This window comes from Nicrophorus vespilloides, unplaced genomic scaffold, assembly GCF_001412225.1.
Source record: "Nicrophorus vespilloides isolate i.1.1-1 unplaced genomic scaffold, Nicve_v1.0, whole genome shotgun sequence".
In the NCBI taxonomy this organism is placed as follows: Eukaryota; Metazoa; Arthropoda; class Insecta; order Coleoptera; family Silphidae; genus Nicrophorus; species Nicrophorus vespilloides.
The window spans coordinates 248932-262116 of record NW_017096594.1 but is presented as its reverse complement, the minus strand read 5'-3'; the positions used below and the strand labels follow the sequence as shown (position 1 = coordinate 262116).

Here is a 13185-nt window from a genome sequence, read left to right as displayed (position 1 = left end):
GATTCTATTGTTTTTAATAATAATATTTAAAAGTCGTAGACGCTTTGAATGAGTGCGCAAAACGATAGCGAATTTTTCAGCACCTGAAAAAATATGAAATTGGGAATTAATTGCATAATTGATTAGTAGATTTTACCATAGTAAAAGTTCCCATATTCAAATTTAGCATTTTCGCTACGCTCAATTTTGGTGAATTGTGGGCCATCTGCGTAACCATGACAACACCTTTTTTCCATTGTTTCTTGTTGCTGTCTGTCCACCGCGATTCGAAAACTGCTATAGCTATTTCATCGCTCTGTAATGATCAAAACATCAATTATATAATGAAAAAGATTAAGATGATAATGGCAACTTCATCTGATATCATCTGACCGAAATAGCAAAATATGTAAGCTTCCAGTAGAAATGTTGATAGGTATGATGTGTATTTTAGTACTCTGCTGAAATCTAAAGGCATGCTGCAATACAATAATTAGTTTTATATTTATTTATAATTAATTTGTTACCCGTCTACGATGAGTAGGAATATTCCCATGCAGATAGATAAGTTACTAGACCAAAGTTGTTCGAATAGTAGCATGTTGAAGATTCCATCAGTCGATTTGATGCATCTGAAATTAATATAATTTAATGAAGTACATGGAATGCAGGTGGTTATTACGCAAGCATAAAGTTGTGATGATTAACCAGCTCATAGAACTGTTCCAGGTCTCTGTCGTCGGTCGACGGCTCAAGATGTCTGAAAACTTTATTAATTATGTGTAGTTGCTCGGATATCTTGAAGCAGACAACGGCAAACAAGCCATCAAAGCAGGACAAACTCATAAAAGTCAACGAGGCGACGTATAGCTGTGTGAAGTATATGGGAATGTAGCAGCTGTTTCGAGAGATGTCGCACATGTGATATTCTGAAGGTATAGGCCAGCATCGTTCAGGCATGGTCAGAGGTTTCACGCAGTACATGATGACCATCCCAATAACCATATACAAATACCATCTACATTGCTTATGGAATTCAGCTTGTCTTTCCTTCAGATACTCTTCCATCCAGGGAAACTTGTCAGAATCCCAGAATAGTTCGAAGTTATCCAACAGCTTCTTAAGCTCTCTCCTTTTAGATTTCATCCGGGACACCTTCATAAAGATCTGAAATGAAATGCTGCTATATGCATCCGGCCAATATTACGTTGAATAAAGTTACTTGATACATGACCGGAGCGGACTCGGCCATTCCGGAAATATTTTCGAAGCTGTGATCATGGTACAGGCCGTAAATTGCGAAGCTTATGTAATAGCAGACGATGGACATGGCGCTCACTGTAAGCAGATTCGAGAGAGCATCTTGCCTGTACGGATTAGTGCCGGTAAAAAGCAAGCAAGCTTTCACGTAATCGAACACGTTCACCCTTTGCAACAATCCCAACAGTTTCATGATTTCCACTCCACAGTAATTCACCCAATCGTCTTTATATATACTCAATTAAAGCACTTCGAATACATAATTAATATGAACAATTCGGCAGATGCCACGATTCCTAAACTTTATAGCAATTAGTATTCTTCACGCAATAATTACAGCTTAATTAAGTGAACCGTGCCCCGTTAATATTCATGGGAATAATTGATGGGAAAATTTAAAGCTCGAATAATTGAAAAATTGATTAATTCATTGCGGGGGTTTAAATTGAGGAAAATGGCTTTGCAACATCAATTACAGGGAGACTATAAGTTTGCAAATTAAATTAGAAACGAAACTCTAATTGAATTGCGAAGCAGTAAGCGTTTGCTTTGCAGTGTATGCTTTATTTAAATATTTTGTGGCAGCTAATTAGTTCGGTGTGGATCCTGTTCAAAAATTGTAAACGCTCTGGATCAGAGTGCAGAAAGAGAGTGAGTTCCTTAGTACCTAGAATTAAATTGTTAATTAAAAACGATCCAAGTTGTTTCACTCAAATTAGATTTACGGCGCCGAATGTTTGCATATTTAGTTCAAGCATTTTTCCGACTGTTAATTTAGGAGAATTCTGCGATATTTGAGTTACCAAAACAACACCTTTCTTCCATTCCATCTTGCTAGTTTCCATCCAGTCAGATTCGTAAACGGCGAAAGCTATATCATCCGCCTGTAATTTACTATATTTAGTCGTATTTATTTATAGTCAATCAATCAAAGATTTAACCGAATTTGCTACTAGCTGACCAAAGTAGCAAAAGAAGAAAGCTTCAAGTAAAAACGCAGAGAGAAATGTAGCGTATTTTAGTACTTTACTCAAATCAATATCACTAAAGACAATGACAAAAATTAATATAAGTATTAATTGAAATTTATTTTAATTATACCCATCTAAGATTAGTAGAAATATCCCCATGCATATGGAAACGTTACTGGACCAAAGTTGCTCAAATAACAAAACGTTGAAGATATCATCAATTGATCGTATAGTCCTAAAAAAAATACCCAGAATTAATCTGTTTGTTAAAATCCGTTAGAAATTACTCCAATAAATAGTTATGATGATTAACGATGCGATTGAACTCTTCCAAATCATTTTCCTGGTTGTTTGTGCTTTTCAACTGCTGAAATTTAACTTTGACAAAGCTCAGCTGCTCGTAAACATTGAAAGTGACCAGCATAAAGATGCCATCGAACGAAGTTAAACTTAGGAAAGTTAGCAGACCGTCGTGCAGTTGCCAAATATAAATGAGGACAAAGCAGTAATCGTTATTGATGTCGCAGGCTCCATAATTCCAAGGAATCGGCCACCATCTCACCGGCATTGTCAGAGGTTTCACGCAGTAAATCACAACCATTCCAATTGAAAGCCCAGTAAATCCAATATAGATTCTTCGAAAAATAGTACGTCTTCCTTCAATAACTCCAGGTGCATCTACAACCTCATCTGCACTCCAAAATTTACCCATACGGTCTAACAACATCTTAATCTTCTCAGTCTTCATTTTAGTTCGCATCACCTTAGTAAACGTCTACAATTTTAATTAGATACACCTGATAGATATACTTTAGATATTACCTGGTATAAAACAGGCAGAGATTCGGCTAATCCTGAAACATTTTCGAAACTGTGATCGTGGATCAGAGAAATTGCGTTAAAGTAAAGCGAGCTTCCTAATGTGAATAACGAGAGTAGAAAAAGGATGTGAGCCAGGATCGTTTGTTTGTTGGGATTCGTTCCTGTTATCTGCAGCAAAAACAGGACGCGTTTTCTCACGTCCATCGCGAATTTACAAATGCACAGTTTTTCCTCGCATTTTCTCCTTATAAATATTAAATTTTGCCGAGCAAAAATTGTAGGTTGAAATAAATTGTTATAATTAAAATAATTCCTGTATCCTTGGGCTTTAAATTACCTCTATAAGTTATGACTGCATTAAGTAGAAATTTTTAATGCGGTTTCATAACTTTCCAATAATGAATTAAATTATATAGTTTGCAATACATTTTTTTTTATTTCAAGAGCCTATCGGCAATTGTGAAATCGTTACAGTTTATTTATTAAGTGAACGATTCGATTAAACTTTTCCAAATTTTTTTCCTGGTTGTTTGTGCATTTTAACTGCTGAAACTTAACGTTGACAAAGCAAAGCTGCTGATCCGCATTCCAGAACTTAGTCATACGCAACTTAATCTTCTTTGCCTTCATCTTAGTTCGCATAACCTTAGGTAGATATTCGGCTAAGCCTGCAACGTTTTCGAAGCTGTGATCATTCATCAATGAGTTGTGCTGAAATAAAATGAGCTTGCCAATGTGCATAACGAAAGAAAACATAGTATATGAGAAAGAATTGTTTGTTTGTTGGGATTCGTTTCAGTCATTTGGAGCAAAAACAGAACGCGTTTTCTCACGTTCATTGTGAATTTTCAAATGAACAGTTTTTCCTCGTATTTTAATTGTATGATTATCAAATTTTGCTTAAAAAATTGCATGTTAAAATAGATGGTTATCGTTCAAGAAATCGTTTGTCCTTGGGTTTTAAATTACTCCTTTAACTTATGATTGCATCATGCACAAACTTTTAATACGGTTAGAAAAGTTTTAAACGATCAATTTGAATTATTTAGTTTGAGATATTTTTTTTAAATAAATTTATATTCTATAAAGCGCAGGTTTCGTTCGGGGTTAGCTTAGTAAAACGAAGATGTTGCAGTGGTACAGGAAACGTACGGTTTTCGATTTCATGATCCTCTTGTTGGAGAGCATCGGTATGAATCCTAAGAAACAGACAATTCTACCGCATATAATGACTGTTTTCGCTATATTCGTTATATATCTTGCCATATTTTATGACGCTGGTGCTTTGTACTTTGATTTGAGCTTCGAGAGTCTCTCGGCAACTGCTGAATCTTTACCGGTGATGTATCAGGTCCATCAAAAGATAATGTATAAAGCGACGTGATTAATTAAATCTATCAGGTTTCAGCGAAGATCTTGCGGCTGAAATTGACTATAAAGGATTTGAATAAATTGATGAATAAGATGGATGGGTTTTGGCCACATTCGAAGTATCCGGTGCTTCAGGAGGAGCTTGAACAAAGGACCGTAATATTCGGAAAATTCTACAAAATATTCGTCCTGCTCCTTCTATCAACTGTCGTAATTTATTGCATCAAACCTTTAACAATTCCAGGAAGGGTTTGGCCAATTCCTTGGCAATATATAGTTTGCGATATCAATAATAACCTTTGTTATCTAACAATATACTTTATGTTCCTTTACATCGGTTGGTTAATAGTGGTGAGCGTTGCAGGAATTGATGGAGTTTTCATAAGTTTGACTAACGGCATTTGCGAACAACTCTATATGGTTCAAACCGGTTTTCAGCAATTGGAACCGAAGAAATTAGACGATAATTCAGATCTAAAAACACTTTACGAATTAATCAACCATCATAATTATTTACTCGAGTATTATTCAATAATAAAAAACATCAAAATAAATATATATAATCAAATAATTTTAGATGTATAAAAGAAACAGATGTCGTTTTCAACGTCATTCTATTCGAGCAGTTATGGTCCAGCAATGTTTCAATTTGCATGGGAATTTTACTACTAATGATTGACGGGTATACAATTAAATTTTTATTTATTTTCATTGTAATTTCAAACTTTCTCACAGATTTCCAATTCAAATTGATCGCCTTTTAAAATATGCTACCTATTTATCAACGTTCTTAATGGAAGTTTATTTATTTTGCCATTTTGGTCAAATGGTCAGAGACGAGGTAATTCAATTATTATTTATTTAAAAAAAAAAAAAATCATTTTTTCTGAAATAATTACTCAATTTTCATATAATTACAGTGCGATAAAGTAGCTTTTGCTGCAGCAGAATCTCGTTGGTTTGAAAGTGAAAAGCCTGAGTGGAGGAAAAGTGTAGTAACTGTAATCCAAATGGCTCAACATTCACCAAATTTGACAGTTGGAAAAGTCTTATTCCTTAATTTAGAATCGTTTGCTATGGTATACAAATCAATACTTCACTTTTCATAATTTTTGTAATTTATTTATTTTCAGGTGGTTAAAAATTCGTTATCATTTTTAACCTTAATACAAAGCGTCTACAATTTTTAAATTTATTTCTTATCACTCAATTAAAATAGTTTAAATTATTGTTTAAATATTTATTTATATTTAATATACTTACACTTTCTTAATGTTTGTAAGCCAATCACTATTTGTTAACTTAAGTTCCAATTAGTTCCAATTTTGAATAAATCAAGATTAAAAAATTGAATTGAATCTATATATTTTATACTGTTTCAATATGATGTCCTTTTATTCTCCTCTGGGTGACTTCTTCTTTCATCCCTTACAACAAAGCTTACAGTTTCATCATTTCAACTAAACTATCATAGTAATCTTTATATATACTCAAGAACATACTTCAAATAGTTTCTTTTGAAAAATTTATTAAATTATTGCTAGAATTGGGGGAAAAATTTGTTGTTTACAATATTAATTACCAAATTGAAACCAAATTGGTTTGTGAAGCAGCAAGCATTTTTTTGCAGTGAACGCTTTATTTAAACATTTTGCGGCAGTTAATGATGTAACGGTGTAAATCCTGTTTAAAAATTGTAAACGCTTTGGATAAGAGTGCAGAAAGAGAGCGAGTTCCTTAGAACCTAGAATTAAATTCTTAATGAAAAACGGTACTAGTTGTTTCTCTGAAATTAGATTTACAGCGCCGAATGTTTGCATGTTTAATTCAAGCATTTTACCAACTGTTATTTTAGGCGAATTCTGCGATATCTGAGTTACCAGAATTACACCTTTTTTCCATTCTATCTTGCTAGTTTCCATCCAGTCGGATTCGTAAACGGCGAAAGCTATGTCATCCGCCTGAAATATAGTTTGTTTAGTCAAAGTTAAATACAGTTAATCAAAGATTTAACCGAATTTGCTACTAATTGACCAAAGTAGCAAAATAAGAAAGCTTCAAATACAAACGCTGAGAGAAATGAAGCGTATTTCAGTATTTTGCTGAAATCAATTTCACTGAAAATATTTGCATAAATTAGCTTCATAATTAACACAAATTATTTTTATTGTACACGTCTAAGATTAGTAGAAATATTCCCATGCATATGGAAACATTGCTGGACCAAAGTTGTTCAAATAACAAAACGTTGAAGATATCATCAATAACTCGTATAGTCCTAAAAACAATCACCAGAATTAATTTGTTTGCTAAAATCCGTTGGAAATTACTCCAATAAATAGTTATGATGATTAACGATGCGGTTAAACTCTTCTAAATCTTTTTCCTGGTTGTTTGTGATTTTCAACAGCTGAAATTTAACTTTGACAAATCTTAGCTGCTCGTAAACATTGAAAGTGACCAGCATGAAGATGCCATCAAATGAAGTTAAACTTAGGAAAGTTAGTACAGCATCATGTAGTTGCCAAATATAAATGAGTATAAAACAGTAATCTTTATTGATGTCGCATACTCCATAGTTCCAAGGCATCGGCCACCACCTCACCGGCATCGTCAGAGGTTTCACGCAGTACATCAGAACCATTCCAATTGCAAGCCATGTAAATCCCTTATAAATTCTTTGAAAAATAGTACGTCTTCTTGAAATATTCCCATCATCATCAATCTCATCCGCATTCCAGAACTTAGTCATACGCTCTAATAGCAACTTAATCTTCTTGATCTTCATCTTAGTTCGCAACACCTTAGTAAACGTCTGCAAGCTTAATTAGATGTATCTGATAAATACTTTATAGATTACCTGGTACATAACTGGTAGAGATTCGGCTAAGCCTGAAACGTTTTCGAAGCTGTGATCGTTGATCAAAGAAATTGCGTTGAAGAAAACCGCGCTTCCTACTGAGAATAAAGAGAGGAAAAAAAGTATGTGAGCCAGGATCGTTTGTTTGTTGGGATTCGTTCCTGATATCTGGAGCAAAAACAAGACGCGTTTTCTCACATCCATGGTGAATTTGCAAATGAAGTTTTTCATTTGTTAATTCCCGACATTTCTTGCATTTTCGCTGTTTAAATATTAAATTTTGCCAAGTAAAAAATTACAGGTTGAGATAAATGATTATCGTTGAAAAAATCATATGTCCTTGTGGTTATAAATTACTCCTTTAACTGATGATTGTATCAAGCACAAATTTTTAATGCGGTTTTGGAAGTTTTAAACGTTCAATTGAATAATTTAGTTTGAAATATATATTTTTTTTCATAAACTAATGCGGATAGCTCCGTTCCTACAAAAGTTGGCGTAAATCGAATCGGCGTAAAATGAACCCATATTTAGAGTGAGGTAGGTATAGGATTAGCAAATAAATTTGTTTATTAATACAATATAAGCAGCGGCGTTATTGTGAATCGGCGTAAATTGACCGACATAAACCGAGGGCTAACTGTATTTTATAAAGCGTGTAGTTAATTAGGATTAAGGATAGTAACATGAAGAAGTTGTACAGAAACGGTTTTTGTTTTTAAGATAATTGGGTATGAAGTATGGATTTTGAAGATTCTTTATAGTTCATACTATTGTAATTTGTGTGACTGTGTAATTTGTGTGACTTTACGAAAGTTATACTTTTATATAATATAACAAATGCTTTAAAGATATATTTGTTTTTAAAATACCGAAGGCAGTGCTAAAGTTACTTTTAAACAATATTAATAGGAATTGCTGTAAAGTCTTGGAACTGAAAGCAATATGCTTTGGTAGCAATATGAAGGCACTTGGAGTTTATGTGGAATTTCTCTGCGGATTGTAATTTGATACGTATTATTGGAAGAGTGTATATATATACAGTCGACCCAACAAAAGTTTTAATTTCCGGATCCTCGTCTCGATACCATTTTCAGATTGCTAGAGCTTCTGACTCGATCACTGAAAACTTCATTAAAATATTATTAGAAACTACGGACTTACGGACAACAAAATTTCATTCTGTTTTATTACATACAGGATTTATATATATAAAGCTATACTTCGTATAGTGCAGATTATGGATTCCGCCAATATCCCGAACAATATGACACTGGACTAATCGAGGAACTACATAAATAAAAAATTAACATCACAAAGTTTTTTTTATGAGTAATACTAAGACTTATAATTCTATGAAAACGTCTATATTCTATTTGAGTATATCAATGGTAATCCCAATTTGTAAGTTGATATCGGTCACCAATTTAAATCGTATGCATAGAATTGCGCATTGCTTAACTTTCGCAAGATTTTTTTAGTAACTTCCTAATTTGTAAAAAATAAATTTATTGTACACAATTATCAACTCAACCTCCCAAGTCAATAACCCAGTTATATTACAACTGTTTATTACGTAAAAGAATAAATATAATGTATTACCATTTACTTTATAAGCTCGTAAAAACGCATATTGGATTTTACAAATCTAATCTAGAAACTTGATTGCACGCAATAAAACTACACTAAACTTGCTCAAATAAAATTAACGGTGTTTATCCATCAGAAGTGACCATTTCCAATTGATACGTTAGAACAAAACAAAGAATTAGAACGCAATTAATTTACTAAACCCTATATACTTGTTTCGGCTTCGAAGTCATTTTTTGTTGTTGGTATCTGACATTCGGAAAATAGGAAACGATATGTTTGGGATTCTGTGTATTATTGTGTTGTGATAAGTCGATAACATATTTCTTTTTGCGTTGTTATGTAATATTGATGGCAACAGCGGGCCGTAATAAATCAAAAGTAAATTCCCAAACCTCGCAGTGACAGAACCATATATATATAGATAACTATATTGTGTGTGCTGCGTATATGTGTGTATTCGGTATACGGCGGCTATGACCTGAAATTGGGTGTGGAAAATCAGGAGGCTCGACTTGAACCCGTTAATTTTCACAGCAATCATCGCTCTGTTTGATTTAACACCAAATTAAGTTAGATCAGTTAACAACGAGATTGTCAGGTTTCGTTTATATATTCATTTTATCAGTTACTTGTTTGTTTATATACAAGGACGTGATTGGATTATTTTATGTTATCAGTTATGCTATAGCCCTATCTATAAGTTTCTGATATTTTATGTATACAATTTTAATTTATTACTAGTTACAATATATTTGATTATGTAATTTGTAATAACAATATTATTTACTAATTCTTATTAGGCTAAAGAAATTGCTAACGATCAAAATCTTCTTGCTAAACTATTAATAAATAACTAGTTATAACCGCATAAATAAATATAATTTATTTGTTTTATCTTAAATATTTAAGTAGATCATTTCTAAATAGAAATTCTTTAATATTACATACATCTATATTTATTGTAAATTCTACAATTTGATCTAGTTTTTTGACTAGAGAAAAACTTTCTGCTATACTAAATTGTAATCAGAAGTAAATAAATTACCCATCCATTTTACATATTGCTTAACTCTTGTAATATTTTCATCAGTAAATAATTTGATGTACTTACACTATCTTGTATCAAATTAGATCATCTTTCCTCAACTTACATCATCTTACATCATCTTACATCATCTTACATCATCTTTCATCAACTTACATCATCTTATATCAAAGAAAAGTTGGAAAATAATTTTCAATGGGATGAGCCAATTATTCAGAGAATTTATTACTGATACCATCAGAATTCAAGAAGGAAAGTTTATCAGATATGATACATTTGATTGGACGCACGAATTAAATTGCTTAACTCTTGTAAGTTTTTCATCAGTAAATAGTTTGATGTTCACAATACTGTTTCCATTTTTGTATATTGATATTAATACATCAACTTATATCATCTTACATCATCTTGCATTAACTTAGTTGATTACATCGTCTTGTATACAATTACATAGACTTATTTTTAATAGTGTTATAGTTCGAAATAATTTTCCAATGAGATGAGGATATTCATTAAAGGAGTTATTGATGACACTTTCAGAATTAGATAAGAAAAGTCTTTCTCCAGAGTTGTTATTGGAAACACATAAGGATTATTAATGGAAGAATTGAATAATACTATAGTTGATTCATTCGCTTCAATGCACGCATTCAATTGCTTAACTCTTATACATTTTTCATCAGTAAATAGTTTATTATTAACATTTTTACATATTGATAACATGGACATTAATTGTTAAGATGTTTGAGGATACTGAATTGAATCAATGAAATTAATTTGTCACAAAATCTACATTCTTCATAAATAATACGGTTTTAAGGTATCCAGTGGATTAAGTAATACATGTAGAAAGGACATCTCCATAGCGATAACCCTATTTAGGATAGCTGAGTGAACTCCTTCAAATTAAGGTCACGCATGAACTAGAAATTATCTTAAGTTATAGAAAATAACATATATGTGAGCCAAAAGACTTTGGTCATAATTGTGGCTAATGCACATGTAATATACTGTTTATGTTTAATTTATATTTATCACCAATCATAAAAAAAATACGTTCAATTAGATAACATATATTTTTTATCTAATCAATGGTTTTACGATATATATACTAGTATTATTCTCTCAAACCTATCAGTTAATTATTAAATATGATTCAGTTAGCATTGATTTTGGTATTCTTATATTTGTTGTATCATTTTCTGATAAAACCTCATTCGTATTGGAAAGAAAAAGGTGTGAAAAATGTTAAACCTGTACCAATTTTCGGCAATGTGTTTGTAAATATCGCGCAGAAAAAGTCGATTGCTGAAATGACGAAAACAATGTACGATGCTTTTAGGAATGAGAGGTAATTTTATTTAATTTTAAATTGATTTAAATTAAATAACTATCCAATTTTGTTTTAAATTAGGTATTCAGGAATGTATCAATTATTGAAGCCTGTATTGATCATTCACGATCCAGAGTTAATTAAAACTGTTACAATAAAAGATTTCGATCATTTCACCGATCATTCGACTGGTTCTCATGAAGATGTGGATCCGTTATGGGGCAGAAACTTATTTGCTATGGTTGGTACGTATGTACACATTTGTAAATGGAAAATACGACTAATTTGGTTTTGGGGGAGTTTAGGTGAATCCTGGCGGGATATGAGGAATACTTTGAGTCCTGCATTTACGAGCAGCAAAATGCGGACCATGTTTACTTTAATCAACGAGTGCGCAGAGAATTTCTCTAAATATTACCTGAAGGAAAATCAAGACGTTATTAAATTAGAAATGAAAGATACATACACGAGAGCTACGAACGATATTATTGCAAGTTGCGCGTTTGGTATTAAATGCGATTCGTTGGAGTATCCGGAAAATACGTTTTACACGATAGCTAAAAAGGCCTTCAACTTTTCCGGACTTCGACAAAATCTGTTTCTGCTGTACAGCACATTTCCAAAATTAATGAAGGTAAATTTATATTTCTTGAATAACTTATGTAAACTTATATCAACTTTTATATTTCATCATCTTTCACCATGTTTCACTATCTTCCATTTCTTTCCATTATCTTTCATTGTCTTTCATAAGTTAATTTACATTAACTTATTTTTAATAGTTTTTCGGATGGAAATTGTTCTCCGATGAGATGAGCGAATTCTTCAGAGGAGTTATAAACGAGACCATCAGAATTCGAGAAGAAAAATCTATCGTCAGGCCAGACATGATTCATTTATTATTGGAAGCACAGAAAGGATCATTAAAGGAAGAATCGAATAATACAATCGCTGATTCATTCGCTTCGACACATGAATTCAATTTAGGGAAACAAAAAAGCAAACTAGTTCAATTCACCAATGAGGATATCACAGCTCAGGCTCTAATATTTTTCTTAGGCGGATTCGATACAACTTCATACCTAATGTGCTTCTTATCATATGAATTAGCAGTAAATCCTGAAATTCAAGAAAAATTAAGGAATGAAATTTCAGCGACTTGGGAGGAATGCCAAGGAAATTTGACATATGAAGCTTTGAATGGAATGAAGTATTTGGATATGGTTATTTGCGGTAATATTTACAATTTTAAATGAAGATAATTCTTGTATAATCTAAAATGTGATCATTTTTTTGACAGAGGTGTTGAGGAAATGGCCACCATTCCCAATTATGGATAGGATTTGCACTAAAGATTACACAATTAAAGCGATAAGACCAGAGGAGAAAGATTACAACGTAAAGAAAAATGATATAATAATAATACCGATATTTGGGATTCATAGAGATCCAGAATATTATCCAAATCCTGAAAAGTTTGACCCGGAGCGTTTCGCTCCTGAAAATCGAGTAAAACTGAATTCCTCTACTTACTTTCCATTCGGTTCAGGTCCAAGAAACTGCATAGGTACATTGAACAGAAAATATAATAAAAGATGTATTAGATTAAAATGAATATTTTCAGGATCCAGATTTGCAATTTTGGAAAATAAAACTATTATGTTCCACATGATCAGAAATTTTCAGGTGGTGCCAACTGAGAAAACCACAATTCCCATGGTGATTAGCAAGAAACAATTTATCATTTCTTCGCAGCATGGATTTTGGCTGGGGCTGAAAAAAATTGTCAATTAAGTAATAAAATTTTAGCTATATTATTTAAAAAATTTATTATTTTACATTTTGACAATAATAAAACTTTTATAAATTAAGTAAATAGATAACTTTATTTAGTTAACACTGATTATATTTTGATACAAGTTTTATTTATTATCCATTATTTTGTGAATAC

The 13185-nt window shown here is 32.1% G+C and overlaps 1 protein-coding gene across 1 annotated transcript; it reads left to right on the top strand.

Moving 5' to 3' along the window:
- Nucleotides 1-6868: 6868 nt before the first annotated feature.
- LOC108557449 (cytochrome P450 9e2-like) lies at nt 6869-13034 on the top strand. Its single transcript, XM_017913956.1, has 8 exons — nt 6869-6904; nt 6983-7063; nt 11062-11252; nt 11316-11479; nt 11540-11868; nt 12017-12467; nt 12535-12801; nt 12859-13034. Exons 1-8 carry the CDS (start codon nt 6869-6871, stop codon nt 13026-13028), a joined length of 1689 nt encoding a protein of 562 aa, XP_017769445.1. The 3' UTR covers nt 13029-13034.
- Nucleotides 13035-13185: the final 151 nt, after the last annotated feature.

Coding starts and splice junctions, on each gene's coding strand:
- LOC108557449 (XM_017913956.1), top strand. CDS start 6,869: ATGAAGATGCCATCAAATGAAGTTAAACTTAGGAAA. Junction 7,064..11,061: donor CCATTCCAATTGCAAGCCAT/GTAAATCCCTTA, acceptor AATATGATTCAG/TTAGCATTGATTTTGGTATT. Junction 12,802..12,858: donor AGGTCCAAGAAACTGCATAG/GTACATTGAACA, acceptor GAATATTTTCAG/GATCCAGATTTGCAATTTTG.